Raw genomic sequence first — 13,407 nt, 5'->3', positions numbered from 1 at the left:
GATAATAGCCTGGACATTTCTTTTGATTCTCTTTATTCAACATCGTCTTCTATAACTGTAATTCTTGAAGACACTGAGGACAGAATCAGGAACATGACAGAGAACCAGCAATGACACTTACCTGTATGTGGTCATGCTGAGCTCTGATGTTCAGAGAACAGGAAACCACTTCCTGGCAATAAAGATATGTTTGAACCAACCAAGCTTTGCTCTCCTTCTTTCAGTATCTTGTTAGGCCACATTCTCCTTCTTTCTACTTCTCCTTTTACCCCTCTAACCTCATCTCCACGCATTGCTGCACCTGTGCCATGAAAGTATTTGTGGATCTCTTTTATGAGTTTTTCTCCTCCCAACTTCTCCCAACTCTCTGCATTTCTGTCTTTTTCTTCCTCCCCGATGCTCTTTACCTCTTCACTCCTTTACCTCATTTATTCTTTTAACTCACTTCTCTTTGCCTCTCCTATATGCAGTATTTTATTTATACTTGTAGAATCCTTGGGAAGTAAATTAAAAATTTTCTCTCTCTCCCTAAATCCCAACCAAGTTGAATTTAGATTCCATATACATTTAGATAACACTGGGCCCCTAATTATAATTAGGTAGCTTCATTTGGTGCCCCCAATCTACATTTTCATCTGTCCTCTTACGTTCTCCACCTAGAAGCCCCTCCATTGAGGGGCACAGCCCTCCTTTCCCCCTTGCCTCCTACACATTGGGGGAAAGCAGCCAGAAGCTGTGAAAAGTGTGTTTGGGGGAGAGGGAGGAAGCAAAGTGTCTCTTGTGCACAGACAGACAAAGATGTAATGAACTAATTGGTAATCTAAATCATAACTACTTCCCTATCACCTGGTGGCAGTTTGGACATAGCTTCTGAATCTCCTGTCAGCTATTTGGAGGCCTACACGTTCACAGGAAACTGAAGAGAGACACAAAACTGAACAACAAGGTAGGGTGACACGAGGACAGACGTCAGGGCATTGCTCAGGCCACATTCTGGTGGTGTGTTCAGGTGAAATTCTCAGGAAAAAGAGACAGGTGCTCCAAGGATTTTGCCCGAGGCCTACTACAGCCTTGCTGCGCCTCTTTTCCTTCTCGTTACCCCTCAATCACCTTCTTTCTCCTCATTTTTCTGTTACCACGCATTGTTGCTTCTACACTACGAAGCACTGTACAGCTCCTTGACAATCCGGGTTTCCCTCGTCTTTTTCTTCTTCATTAATGTTCTCTATCTCTTTTTCTATTTGTGTTTCAGTTTTTCTTTCTAGAACTCTTCGTCTACATCTCCTGCATCCTCTGTGGCAGGTTCTAATCCTACCAGCTCTTCTCACTTTTCCCTGTTCTCTCCACTGAAATATTTTGCTAAATGGAAGTCTCCTTGTATTATCAGTTCTGGTTCACTCCCCCGGAAACCTGAGGCTTCTCAGGGCCTCTTCTGTGGACACGGCCAGGGGGCCCTTGCAGCCCTGACTTCTGCCAGCCTCACACAATCCTCACCGCAGTGAGTCTCGCTCTTGCTTGACCCTTTGACCTTGTAAGAAACCTGACACATTTCTGTGCTTCTATTTCTTCATCTATGATATAGGAATAAGCAACAGTTTGTCTAAATTCATAATTTTGTGGAGATAAAACAATATCTTGTTTACCAAAATTCTTTGAAAAATCATTATATAAGACAATAACATAATGGAGAATATTTGAAAAAATTATACTTCATATTTGAGAGAAGTTAATCTAAAGGACCATGTTACTTTTGAGGGCTTTCCAAAGTTAGGGACAAAATAATAATGTTTTTAATGAATAGAATAATACTTAGTTTTTATTCTCTAGGGTACTTGAAGGATGGGTTGGCATAAACACAAGTCCTTACTGTTAATATAGGCAAGAAAGACACTGTCTTTCTCTGGCTTATTTCTACTCCAACATGAACTTGGACCATTTATGTGAATAACAGGATTCCAGGACAAATTGGATTTTTTGACTATGGAGTGTGCTTAGAATAAAAATGCATCAACAAACATCAGCTCTGAATTCAGACTCCTGACTCTGCAACTCAGGAATGAAACCTCCCCTTCCTTAACTGATCCACTTCTTGGTAATGCTCAAAATTTAGAGCAGTGATCAAATACCTACTCTTTTGATTCAGATACATCTAATAATAATCATAGTAAACAATTATATAGCAGTTACTTTGTGTCATGCTTTATTCTAAGTGCTTTAATAAATTAAATCATTTAATCCTCATGTAATACAACCTTATTAATGTATTTATTTTACAGACGAGGAAACTGAGGCAGAGAAAAGTAACTTGCCCAAGTAAGCGAGTGATGGAGCCGAGCTTTGGAGCCAGGCAGTGAGGTCTCTGAATCTATGCACTTAACTGGTATGGAGGAGAGGGTTTGAGTCCAATTCCTAGTCACATGGCCTTGTACAAATCACTAAGCATCCCCATGCCTCAGGTTCCTCCCCTGAAAGATGGGGAAAACAAAACCCTTACCATAGGGTTTTCACAAGGATTAAATGAGACGTTCCATGTAATGGGACAGCTGGGTGATAGTGACTTAGCAAGAAATCATAATTATAAGTACAAATGTCTTATGTGTTATAATTTAATAATTATTAAATTAATAATAATTTAATAATATTATTATTTATTATAATAATAATATTAATGAAGAAGTAATATTAATATTAATATTAATGAAGTAATAATATTAATGAAGAAGTGATTGGAAAGCTAGAAACTGGTTATTGGTTACAAAAACACATCATTCATATATGGGCATTTAAAGGGCTGATCCCTGCTGGGCCTTATGCCTAAGAGTCAAAGCAAGGCAGACATGTTGCTATGTTCATTGTTGGAGTTATTGTCGTCCTTTATTCTTTCCTCCCTTGTGTCTCACTTCCTTTCATTCTTCCTCTTTCTCTTCTACATAGCACTACTCCTTCCACATTCCTTTCTACATATAATTACCACTCACTCCCTTTCTTGTCTCTCATTACAAGTAACATGTACTACTGTTCCTTCTTCAGACACCCGAAGATCTCCTCTTTGGACTTTTCACAGAACCCTTACCCCCTCCCAGATCCACTGAGCCCTCGCTCAGGAGGACCGTAGTCGAGTTTTCCCCTGATTTCTGGCTCTGGTCAGGCTGAGTTCTCCTCTTTCACCTTCCTGCTCTATCTGGCTGTCCCATCCACCTGACATTCCTCCTGGGTCCCATGTCTAGTTAGTCAGTTAGAAACTTTCTGCCTCCCCCTCTAGGCTCACGATCTCCATCAGGAGCTGGACCCCCTGATCTCTCCTCTCCTTTACTCTCAGTGGATGGGAAAACAAGCTTTTTAAATTAAGTCATAATTACCTTGTCTACAGCTTGGTCGGATGTTGGATCTCTCCTGTATGTCTTCTCCATCATTTATTTGGTGAGACACGTTGTTACGAAGCGCTGAAAAGGGGAAGGTCTTTACAATTAGGGATCTCGGGCAGTGGCCAGGGACCAGGGACCTGAACAATGTCCTCAAGATAAAGGTTACGTTATGGAGAAACAGTCTTACATAAAAAGAGAAAGCCCCAACAGCTTTGAAGCGTGGAGATTTTTTAAAGTATGTTTGGTTTAATTGTTTAATTGGATCAGGGACGATGACTGAGTCCCAGAGGGACCTGAAGGGGGGACACTAGGACTTGGGGTGGGGTGTGTGCGGATACAGGAAACAAAGACACATTCAGAAAGTCACAAACAGGAAGTGAACATTGCAGCAGCTATAACCAGGGAGCCAGGGAGGCGGTGGCTGGGGAAGGAGCAGGAAACTGTTAGCCCAGTACACCGCAGGGTTTCAAAGCTGCATTTCAAAGTGACCGAGCAACACAGATGTAGCAGCAAGACTCACAGACGTGAGAAAAAACACCCAAGAAACTTGGCGCCCACAAGAAGGAGCCAATCAGAGCCTGGCCCGAGTGAGGGTCTCCTGGGGGTGGGAGGAGAGAGATGAGAGGGGGTGAAGGTAGACAGGACCTACGGGAACGACAGATGCTTTTGCCGTCCCCCCCAATCTCCCCCACACCCCAGAAAACGTTGCCTTCACATCCAGGCCAAATCTGGAGGAGAACATAGGTCGGGGGTCCAGAGACATAGGGAGGCCCCACGTACAGGCTTTTCAATGGGGGGTCAGAGGTCTTTCCCAGCACATGGTAAAGCTGGGGCTGGGGCTGCAGGAAAGGCGAGTGCTCCCCGGACCATACCCCAGCTGACCAGCAGCCTCCAGGGATGGCGGTGGGCAACGCGGGGCAGTGTCCACCCCTCTAAGAGGCAGATGGGCAGCTCAACTCCACCTGGGACCCGAGCCTCAGGTGGGTAACGGCGCCCAGGGAGCACCTGTGTGACATAGGTGGTGGAGCCCGGGGAGGAGGGGTCTCCACCGTGCATGGACAGCATCAGGCCCCTGAGATTTGCACATGGAAATGAATGTGATTTCCTTTGTACCCATGGCATTTGATTTCCCTTATTCCTTCCTCTAGCTTTTATATATCATTGTATAGAAATTAGATAGCTCTTATTTTAATCAAGGTGTGGTTTTCACCCCATGCTTTATACTGACTTCATTTTTCCTCTGCCTTTTTCTTCCTTATTGTGTAGAAAATAAACCTCAAATTCCTTAGGGTAGGGTGTCACACCTTCCAGAATGCTCCACTTCCCTCTCCAGGATCTGCTTCCAAGCACTCCCACAAGCTGTGACTCCAGCTTGTTTCTTTTGCAAACCCACCCTCCTTGAGTGCCTCTGAGCTTCCATATGCTGCCCCTCCTCAAAGCTGGGCTTCTCTTGTGATTTCTCCATTCTGTACTTGGAGAAGTAAGTTGACACAGGACTGCACTGAAAGAGAAATTGCCTGCTGCAAAGAAAATCTTTGTATCTTGGAATGCATCTGCAAGTATCAGAGAGGGCTTCCTCCTTTACTCTTGTTATAAACGGGCATAGTCATGCTTCGCCTCAAAAACGGTAGAGATTTAACCCTATGTTTCTCAGCAGTGAAAACAGGTTCTGGCTGAGCAGTCCTTTGTGGGAAATTCTTGGTTAACGTCTGTCACCCCTGCCATGTACAAGATCCATGAGCGTGCAGGCCTTATCTGTTTCCTTAGCCACTGTCTTCCCTCCGTGCTTTGCACCTGGCAGTCGTCCGATAGAATATTTGACAAATAAACAAACAATGAATGAATGAACCAGTGAATGAAATGAACTTGAATCCCTCCCCCCCCCCAAATAGCTGAGAACTGTAATTACCATCTTGGAAAATGCTGTGAATCTTATTTAAACCACGATAGTTCTTCAGGTTAACCTCGCTGAACACCGCTTCCAGGACCAGATGGTCAAACTTCGTTTCCAGTTCACTGACAACACCGTACATCACTCTTTCCACTGGTACCAGGTTTCTATACATTTCTTCATAACGCTTAAAAATATTGAATGGAAAATTATGTAGCCATGGATTTACAGGTGATAGAAGACTGTTAGGTGATAGGTAGACTATTTTTTCCTTGTGAAATTTTAGAATTTTGTATATATTTGGTGGCTTCTTAAATGTCCTCTACCATAAAAATAGACCCTTACTTTGCAAACCTGACTTCCTAACATTGATGTTAGGGAATCTAACATTGAAATGCATTTGTAGGGAGAATAATTTGGAAGAATAAAAGTGGGTTCACGGTGGAATGTTATGTGGTGCTTTAGAAGCCCAGCGAGGATGTTTTAGGTTTGGCCGTAACGAAGGATGAGAGGCCCGTTCTGTTGACAACCTTCTCCCAAGGGTCAACCTGGCCTGAAGGGCTCCAGGAAGCCAAGTGACCATTTTCTCCTGCTGTGGGATGGCTAAAGGACAAGGAAAATTTGCTAGACAAAGACAAGTCTTGTCCTTTACGTCCCCAGGAAGATCCACCGCCAAGCTTTACCTGCATTCTAGGGCTCCAGAAATGTTTAAAGAATAAGAAATGATTCAGAAAGAGAGTAGCAAGAATCTGCTTTCAAATTTATACTAATGTGACAAAACTTCTCTGCACGTTTCAAAATTTCTCAGAATCAACTGTTAAAATAAGGAGACTTTGAAATGAAATGCTGCCTGATGACTCACTTACTCGTTTTCATTTTAGATTATGTTGTATTGTATACATAAATGTGCCTAAGACGCTCTTCCTCTAGAAAGCATTCTTGTTTCTAGTCCTGCCACACCTCTGTCCCCATTCCCCTACTACAGAAGACAGTCCCTTCGGTTAGAAGCAGGAACATTTTCTGTGATGCCTGCTTTCCTGTCACCTTCTAATTTACAGGACGGTGCAGGTCCCCTCCAGTCTGATGCACCCTGAATTTCAGCATACCATAGTGTGGGGCTGAAGTACTCCTCACTTACCTCAAACGCCTGCTCAGAGATGAAGGCGCGATCTCGGAGGCCCATAAGGAAAGGAAATAGATTTGTTATTGCACTTGCAATCTCCACCTTATTTTCTTTGAAGAGTTTGCGCATGAGCTCATGGGGAAACTGCTCCTGTCTGTTCAGGCCACCATGGATAGCCTAAGAAACAAACAGATAATATGAAAACAGACATCAAGTCTCCAAGAGGCTTGTGGCGCTGTAAGATTCTGCACGTGAAGGATGGTCCATGGAGAGCCAACGTGTGTAAATGTCTCTTCATTGTGGACAGACCAGAATAAATGGAATTGAGGGAGATAATCAAGGGTGTAATAGAAGAACACACAGAACTTAAGAAAGACCTGTACTTGGGATTGAAAGGGCTCACCTTTACCTGAAACCTCTAGGGAAAAAATTGAATTTAAAAAACGTAAAATCTTTACAAGGATTGATATGGTGCAAAAAAAACCCAACCCAGGTTATGCACAAAAGAATTAAAAACAGACTGAGATAATATTAGGGAGTTTAACATTGAAATGCAACAAAGAGAAAAAAGAAATCTTAGGGAGATCTAAAGAGATATCCCTCTCCCATCTGTAACTGCAGTGGGAGGAATGGTATCTGGCATCATAAAATTGTTCTCCAACTCTCATCTGGTAAGGTTTAAATTAAGAATAATTGCAAGCAGATCATTGCTTTTCTCTGGCCCAATATGGAGAACTGTGTGACTATTCAAAACCAGAAAACATTGTTCTGTATCTAAATCTGCCTATGGAGGTGTTAAACACCCTGAGATTTGTGTGATACTTGGATTTCAGACATTATTGCCATTCCTGGGGAAAGTAATTGTTAAACTCAAAAAGCAATGTGTTCTGATTCTTATGTGATAAATTGTTCCCCTTGCTAACAACATCTTGATAAACATCCCTGTATTTTTAAAAGATGTAAAGACTTGTAGGATTTCTTTATCCCATCAGGAGAGTCATTGTGGCTTCCCATTCCTCAACATGCATCAGGATAGAATAAAACCCTTTTCTTCACTACATCCCTTAAAAACAGAAAAAGATTTCTGGTTAAAGATGGTTGATTGAAGACTAGTGTTTTTCTCCTCTCTCACTAGAGTCTCCCCTAAAATGATCACAAAGGAATGCAAGTCACAATGACAAAGAGAAGGGGACGAGGTGAGAAATTTAAACCAAAGTCTGTAAGAGAAAAAGTGGTCCGACTGTGTTAATTGCTATGGCAGGTGGAAGATACTCCCAGAGCTCAGAAAGGAAACCACATGCCCTGTGGAACCCTGGAGAGGCAGTGAAGGTGAGGAGGGACACCTGGGGCTGAAAACAGGGATTTTTTTTGAAGGGCAAAATACAAAACAATTTGCTCTACAACTCCCCCCCGAATCCCACACACAGAACACGTGCATCCAGGGACACAGGCTCCCAGGAGGTAGGCTGAAACTTTCTGCTTTAGAGAAACATAAATTACACAGAGAAAAGGCTTTGACCGTCTGGTATTTGGGATTACCCCAGCAAAGCCTGCAAGTTTGCAACCCCGTCTCATCAAACAGAGCTCCAAACCAGCTTTGCAATGCCTCATCCTTAAGAATGAACAGACAACAACAGAGCACAGGCATTTGAGGAAAGCTTACAGCATGAAGGAGAAAGACCAAGATGAAAAAAGGGCAACAAACGACACCAGCAGAAACTGACAGAATGCAGAAAAAAACTTCTAAAACACTAATATTATCATAGAGATTTGAGAATATATTGCTCCCTGGGATGCCATGAAAAGATTAAAGAAAAAATTAATTAAAATTAAAGAAAAAATTTTTTCATGCCATGAAAAAAATAAACAGAAAATAAGTCAGAGGTCCCATAAATTAAAAATATGATGGCTGAAACTAATTTTTAAAAATTTAGAAGTCCACTAAAATTATTGAAAAATAACTGGGAGGGAATTTTCAAGAAAGGAAGGGAGGAAAAACTTTAAGAGGAATAGTGACTATATTTGAAACCATAAATGCCATAAAATATATGCAAAATCTTTAGAGAAAACTCTAAAAGAAATGACAAAAAAACATATTTCCTGTTAAATTATTCATGAATGGAGACCTAAGGGTAACCAAGAAAATCAAAATAAGACTATATATCTTACAAAAGAATGAAAAAGTAAAAAACATTTACTTGTGCAAGAGTTCAGAAAATGACCCACTCATGCACCATCTGTGGCAGTTACAAAACTTGTAGCTCTCTACCTCCTCCAAGTTATATGTTTCACTTCGGCAGAAGTGTTCACAGTTGGTACCTGCTCAGCCGTGCTCTCTTCCTCCTGCCACAGTAACTGGCAGTGTTTCTGATGGCAACTGCTCACCAGCCAGAAATAGAGTTCTGGATGAGGGTTTCTTGAAGCAGAAGCTCAGTGGATCCATTGAGATTTTATAGTTTTTTGATCCTATAGGATAATCTACCCCATCATCACTGACATACTGTCTGGGACGAATTATTTAATGATGAACTACAATAACAAATTCAAGAAATCAATACCAGGAAAGTTCTGTCATATATGATGTAGAAGGAGTTGCTAAAGCAACTTAAAATACTAATGTCTATTATTCCCAGGTGTGTAAATCTCCCTGGCAATGTGGGACATGACTCCCAGGGATGAGCCTGGACCTGGGATCCTGTGATTAAGAAAGACTTCTTGACCAAGAGGGGGAAGAGAAATGAAATAAAGTTTCAGGGGTTGAGAGATTTCAAATAGAGTAGAGAGGTCATTCTGGAGGTTATTCTTATGCATTACAGCGATATCCCTTCTTAGTTTTTAGTGTATTGGAATAGCTAGTAGGAAATGCCTGAAACTGTTGAACTGCAATCCAGTAGCCTTGATTCTTGAAGACGAGTGTATAACTACATAGCTTACATGGTGTGACTGTGTGATTGTGAAAACCTTGTGGCTCACACTCCCTTTATCCAGTGTATGGACAGATGAGTAGAAAAATGGGGAGAAAAAAGGAAATGAATAATAGGAGGGGATGGGGGGATGGGTTGTTTTGGCTGTTTTTTTTTTTTACTTTTATTTTTATTCTTATTTTTATTTTTATTATTTTTTTGGAGTAATTAAAATGTTCAAAAACTGATTGTGGTGATGAATGCACAGCTATACGATATTATGAACAACTGACTGCACACTTTGGATGATTGTATGGTATGTGACTATATCTCAATAAAATTGCAGGGGGGAAAATGTTATTATAGGGAGCATTGTTTTACAGGAATGCTGTACTTTCTGAATAATTTTTCTGTAAACCTAAAAATAAAGTTAAAGAACTAAAAAGAATACTATTGTCTAAAAATTGTAAATTTTATTTTAAAACTAAAGGACAGCTCAAAAATTACTTTAGAATGGTGATTCTCAGAGTGTGGTCCAGGAATCCTCAGATTCTGCAAGAACTTTTCAAGTGTTGTCAAGGTCAAAACTATTTTCATAATAACACTAAGATGTTATTGGTCCTTTCTCTCTCTCATACCGTCATGAGTATACACTGGAGTTTTCCAGAGGCCCGTGGCCTGTGATACTGCAGTAGATTAAATGCAAGTGCAGACATGAGAATACAGTTATCTTTTACTGAACAAGGTATTAAAGGGATTTGCAAAAATATAAAGCAATGCTACTCTTCTTACTGATTTATTTTATTTTGGAATGAAATATGTTAATAATGTTGAGGTAATGAGCTTATTATTTTTAAATGAATAAATAAATATATTTAAATGTTCAAAGTTTTGAGTTCTAGTATGGCAAATATTAATAGATATAACCCACATGAAGATAAGCCAGATCTTTGGGGTTCTCAATCTTTTTGTGTGTGTGTGTGGTTTTTTGTTTTTTTTGTGTGTTTTTTTCCATTTTTATTGGGATTGTTCAGATACCATACAATTATGCAAAGACTCAAGTGTACAATCACTTGCCCCTGGTACCCTCATACAGCTGTGCATCCATCACCACACTTAATTTTTGTTCAATTTTTAGAAACTTTTCATTACTCCAGACAAGAAATAAAGTGAAAGATGAAAAAAGAAAAAAAGAAAAGGAAACTCGAATCATCCCCTATCCCTAACCAACCCCCCTCAATTGTAACTTGTAGTGTTGGTATAGTACATTTGTTACTGTTTATGAAAAAATGTTGAAATACTACCAACTGTAGTATATAGTTTGCAATAGGTATATATTTCTTCCCTATATGCCCCTCTATTATTAACATCTAATTGTATTGTCATACATTTGTTCTGGTTTGTGGAAGCGATTTCTAGTATTTGTACAGTTGATCATGGACATTGCCCACCATAGGATTCAGTTTTATACATTCCCATCTTTTGACCTCCAACTTTCCTTCTGGTGACATATATGACTCTGAGCTTCCCCTTTCCACCTCATTCACACACCATTCGGCACTGTTAGTTATTCTCACATCTTGCTACCAACACCCCTGTTCATTTCCAAACATTTAAGTTCATCCTAGTTGAACATTCTGCTCATACTAAGTAACCGCTCCCCATTCTTAAGCCTCATCCTATATCTTGGTACCTTATATTCATGTCTATGAATTTACATATTATAATTAGTTCCTATCAGTGAGACCCTGCAATAATTGTCCTTATGTGTCTAGCTTATTTCACTCAGTATATTGCCCTCGAGGTTTTGTCATCAACACATTTTTTTTTTAATATGGTTTTGTTCACTCACCATACATTCCATCCTAAGTAAATATTCGATGGTTCTCTGTATGGTCATGTATTTATGTGTTCACCACCTTCACCACTATCTATATAAGGGCATCTACATTACTTCCACAAGGCAGGAGGGACAGTCAAAGAAGGTAGAGAGGCAAAAGAAAGAGGGAAAAAAAAATGACAGCTAGGAAGCAGCAAAAGGAAAAATAACTTTAAATCAAAGTAGAATAAAGAATCAGACAATACCACCAATGTCAAGTGTCTAACATGCCTCCCCATCCCCCCCTCTTATCTGCATTCACCTTGGTATATCACCTTTGTTACATTAAAGGAAGCATAATACAATGATTCTGTTAGTTACAGTCTCTAGTTTATGCTGATTGCATCCCTCCCCCAATGCCTCCCCATTTTTAACACCTTGCAAGGTTGACATTTGCTTGTTCTCTCTCGTAAAAGAACATATTTGTACATTTTATCACAATTGTTGAATACTCCAGATTTCACCAAGTTACGCAGTCCCAGTCTTTATCTTTCCTCCTTTCTTGTGGTGTCTCACATGCTCCCCACCTTCCTCTCTCAACCGTATTCATAGTTACCTTTGTTCAGTGTACTTACATTGTTGTGCTACCATCTCCCAAAATTGTGTTCCAAACCACACACTCCTGTCTTCTATCACCCTGTAGTGCTCCCTTTAGTATTTCCTGTAGGGCAGGTGTCTTGTTCACAAAGTCTCTCATTGTCTGTTTGTTGGAAAATATTTTGAGCTCTCCCTCATATTCGAAGGACAGCTTTGCTGGATACAGGATTCTTGGTTGGTGGTTTTTCTTTCAGTATCTTAAATATATCATACCACTTCCTTCTTGCCTCCATGGTTTCTGCTGAGAGATCCACACATAGTCTTATTAAGCTTCCTTTGTATGTAATGGATTGCTTTCCTCTTGCTGCTTTCAGGATTCTCTCTTTGTCTTTGACATTTGATAATCTGATTATTAAGTGTCTTGGCGTAGACCCTATTCATATCTCTTCTGTTTGGAGTACGCTGCGCTTCTTGGATCTGTAATTTTATGTCTTTCATAAGAGATGGGAAATTTTCATTAATTATTTCCTTTATTATTGCTTCTGCCCCCTTTCCCTTCTCTTCTCCTTCTGGGACACCAATGATACGTACATTACTGTACTTTGTTTCCTCCTTGAGTTCCCGGAGACATTGCTCATATTTTTTCATTCTTTTCTCCATCTGCTCCTTTGCATGTAGGCTTTCAGGTGTTTTGTTCTCCAGTTCCTGAGTGTTTTCTTCTGCCTCTTGAGATCTGCTGTTGTATGTTTCCATTGTGTCTTTCATCTCTTGTGTTGTGCCTTTCATTTCCATAGATTCTACTAGTTGCTTTTTTGAACTTTCGATTTCTGCCTTATATATGCCCAGTGTTTCCTTTACAGCCTCTATCTCTCTTGCAATATCTTCTCTAAACTTTTTGAATTGATTTAGCATTAGTTGTTAAAATTTCTGTATCTCAGTTGAAGTGTACGTTTGTTCCTTTGACTAGGCCATAACTTTGTTTTTCTTAGGGTAGGTTGTAATTTTCTGTTGTCTAGGCATGGTTTCCTTGGTTATCCAAAACAGGTTTTCCCAGACCAGGACAGGGTCAGGTCCCAGAGGGAAGAAATATTCAGTATCTGGTTTCCCTGAGGGTATGTCTTAGAAAATTGCTCTACCCTGTGATGCCTCAGGTCACTGTGCTTTTCTGCCCAGCAGGTGATGCCTGTTAGCCTATAATTCTTGACTGGTGTAAGGAGGTATGGCCGTGTTCCCCTAGGCTCTGGGGTCTGGTTCTGAATGGAAAGGGCCCCACCCCTTTCCTCCTAGAGAAGACAGACCCCCCAGGTGGAGGTCATTAGCATTTCAATGGTCTCACTCTCTGCTTGTGGTGTCTCCAGCCTTCCCCGAGTCACAGCCCTGGAAACTGAAAATGACTGGGGCTTTCTCCACTGAGCCAAAAAAGAAACAGATAGCCCACTTAAGACCTAGTCCAAGGCAACCCTCTGGCTCTCCAAGGTCAGTCGTCACCCAAAGCCTCTGTCTGTTTTTTGGGGATGCGTACCTGTAGTGAGCAGTTCACACTCACTACTTAAAACCCCAGTGGGAGCTCAGCTGAGCTATATTCACTTGCTGGGAGAAAGCTTCTCTCTGGGGGAGGGGGTCTCGTGACTTGGATCCGCAGGTTTTACTTACAGATTTTATGCTGTGATCTTGGGCATTCCTCCCAATTCAGGTTGGTGTATGATGAG

The 13,407-nt window shown here is 40.8% G+C and overlaps 1 protein-coding gene across 11 annotated transcripts in view; it reads right to left on the bottom strand.

The window, feature by feature from the left end:
• SP140 (SP140 nuclear body protein) overlaps positions 1 to 13,407 on the bottom strand; it is a 94,604-nt gene that overhangs the window by 59,106 nt on the left and 22,091 nt on the right. For 10 of the 11 annotated variants that reach the window (XM_037850636.1, XM_037850642.1, XM_037850641.1 and 7 more), the window contains exons 3-5: positions 6,395 to 6,556; positions 5,275 to 5,443; positions 3,360 to 3,443 (exon numbers count right to left, since the gene is read on the bottom strand). In XM_037850636.1, coding sequence (XP_037706564.1) covers positions 3,360 to 3,443; positions 5,275 to 5,443; positions 6,395 to 6,556 — 415 coding nt within the window. The remainder of the gene's footprint in view (positions 1 to 3,359; positions 3,444 to 5,274; positions 5,444 to 6,394; positions 6,557 to 13,407) is intronic. The other variant, XM_037850645.1, reaches the window with a different exon arrangement.

Source organism: Choloepus didactylus, chromosome 9 (assembly GCF_015220235.1).
Source record: "Choloepus didactylus isolate mChoDid1 chromosome 9, mChoDid1.pri, whole genome shotgun sequence".
NCBI lineage: Eukaryota > Metazoa > Chordata > Mammalia > Pilosa > Megalonychidae > Choloepus > Choloepus didactylus.
The sequence above is the reverse complement of the archived record's forward strand: the minus strand, read 5'-3'. Positions and strand labels throughout refer to the sequence as shown.